This window comes from Gadus chalcogrammus, chromosome 22 (assembly GCF_026213295.1).
Source record: "Gadus chalcogrammus isolate NIFS_2021 chromosome 22, NIFS_Gcha_1.0, whole genome shotgun sequence".
NCBI lineage: Eukaryota > Metazoa > Chordata > Actinopteri > Gadiformes > Gadidae > Gadus > Gadus chalcogrammus.
Window position 1 is genome coordinate 13,205,139 of NC_079433.1, and position 2,500 is coordinate 13,207,638.

At 45.2% G+C, this 2,500-nt stretch overlaps 1 protein-coding gene across 1 annotated transcript in view; it reads right to left on the reverse strand.

Moving 5' to 3' along the window:
- The window catches only part of kcnh8 (potassium voltage-gated channel, subfamily H (eag-related), member 8), a 58,031-nt gene that overhangs the window by 34,118 nt on the left and 21,413 nt on the right, over positions 1-2,500 (reverse strand). The window contains exons 5-6 of the mRNA XM_056583490.1: positions 1,958-2,192; positions 1,368-1,525 (exon numbers count right to left, since the gene is read on the reverse strand). Coding sequence (XP_056439465.1) covers positions 1,368-1,525; positions 1,958-2,192 — 393 coding nt within the window. The remainder of the gene's footprint in view (positions 1-1,367; positions 1,526-1,957; positions 2,193-2,500) is intronic.

Below are 2,500 nucleotides of genomic sequence, written 5' to 3' on the forward strand. Positions count from 1 at the left end.
TCCCTTTCTGGCAAGACAACCGCTGCTGGGAGAAGGAAAACGCGTCACAAACTGTGCGCCCGCTTGTGATCTGAATGCTTGGTTGGGACATTTATTACACTGCAAATGCAAGGGCTTTCATTGGCGGGCCATTGATTCACTCTCTGTTGTAGCAGTGGTAGCTCATCCAGGGATAGATAGTGGCTTAATTTAAATGAAAATGTAGAATCTTGATTATTAATCTATTATCTGAGACAAGCTTCTTGGAAATAAGTTGCTTGTGCCATTCAAGATTTTATGTCTAAACTATCCCCAAAGAAACCAATTTTGGTTTCCTGTTATTCCACTGTTTTCCGCTATAGCGATACCTAAGGACAGATACCTATTCTCTGTCCTTGTCGCACTCATGCAACCCTAGATGCCTGCAATAGTTTGAATTGAACCATACTATGTTTCCCTGAAGTTAAATCCAGTACGACCCACTCTCCCAATAAGTATATATCACCAAATCGTGGGACATCATTTAGCTATTTAAATAGACAAAGACGTCCATTTATTTGCTCCATTTCCTCTTTACTTCCCCAATCCAGTCGTGGTGAATTGGAGGACATGTATATGACTGCAACTCCAAAGGAAATAACTAATTTAATGATGCACTTTTTGCTTGCGCCCCTGTGCAATATTTCAAATCAATACATAGACAGAGACATAGGCCAACAGAATTAGCAGTCAAGGGAAGACACATGGGTTCCATGTGTGACCTCACAGGTCCTTCTCTGTCCTTCTGATGTCCAATTCTACTGGGACAGAACCATGCAATAACATGTTGAAGCTCCATCACTTGAAGCCCTTGTCTGTAGTCTATTGGTCTTGTGTGTGGTCTCGTATGTCTTTCCCTGTGGGTACATTCGTAGCATTACGTATTTGCTTCCTGCTGAGCAGAGTGATTTCCCTCTTGCGTCACAGAAGCCCAGCATGGTGCACAGCTATAGCATAGAGCTCATCAACTGCGCTACACTTGCAACACGCAATCGTAATAACCTCCTTGTGAGAACAAGGTACGGTAAGTGCCTTTACAGGAAACCATGTCAGGAACCATATGCTGCTGTTCGTGCCTTGGAGACACATCATGCTTTAATCAATATTACGAACATGCAGCTCATCCGCTATGTTATAATTGCAACACAATCCTAATCTAATTGTTGGTGAGTTAAGTATATTAACCAGAAGGGTCATCCTGAACCACATGTGGATCCTGGTGATGGAATTTAATCAAGCTCACAACTCACAAAAATCACCTATGACCATAAGGCTTGTATCAGCATGTATTATACGTGCACATACAAGGGGTCGATCACTGCATGGGGGACGGCGGCTGGGCTACTCACCACGCTGACGTTGAAGGCGTAGAGCAGGTCAAAGGGCAGCGCGGCCACCAGGTCAATGATGAACCAGGTGGTCATGTAGTGGATGCAGATCAGACGCGCTTCAAAGATCACCTGACCCGACTTGCTGACGTAGGTGGTGCGGAAACTACAGACAATGTCTGTCCAGTCAGAGAGAATAGAAACCAATGCAAGACTTTAGAATTATGGTTATGAACCACACGCGAAACGACATGCATAAGAGGTCAGAGGTCAATATCCACCATCACATCCACAAACCACAACTATCCAGCCACACACACATACAAATCCCTGCATGTATGGGGTAAGGGTATAGCGTGTGTACACGCATACATGTACGCACATGTACACACACACACACACACAAACAAACACATACACACACAACAAACACACATGCACACACACAAACACACACATACATGTACACACACGCATACACACACACATATACAAACACACACACACACACACACAAAAACAGATACCTATGCACACATGTACACACATGCACACCCACACACGCACACACACATACATATTCCCACCACTTGTTAAATGGCGCAACCCACCGATGATGAACAGTATCTCCACGGAGATGTCAGTGACGGTGGTGCTCCGGGTCTGGTCCACGTCGCCGATGAAACACACGTTGTAGGGCACCGTCACGGCCACGTAGAAGGTGGCCAGCAGGATCAGCCAATCCCAGCCCGCCTTGAAGGTGCTGAAGTGCAGGAGGATGAATTTGGATTTCTTGGCGTCGGCGACCTTGTACTCGGGCAGCGCAGGGGGGTCCCCGAACACGTTCTGGTGGGGGGGGAGAAGGACATCAACAACAGCAAGAGCAGAAAGACACAGGAAGAACAGTCACCCTTCCATACATGGGCTGAAACGGCCTCCCTGAAAGGCTGAATGGGCCGTGTGTTTGTTTCTACAATGTACAGCAATTTATTTTTTAAAAGGATAATACTACTGCTAGCTTAAAATAAATGATTTAAAATGCACAGTTTTTCCCCAAAATAAAAATGTTTGTAAACATTGAGAACACTCTGGTGGGGAAGCCAATATGGTGAGCAATCATTGTGAGGGAGCTGAATCCATATTTGGCATGTTAT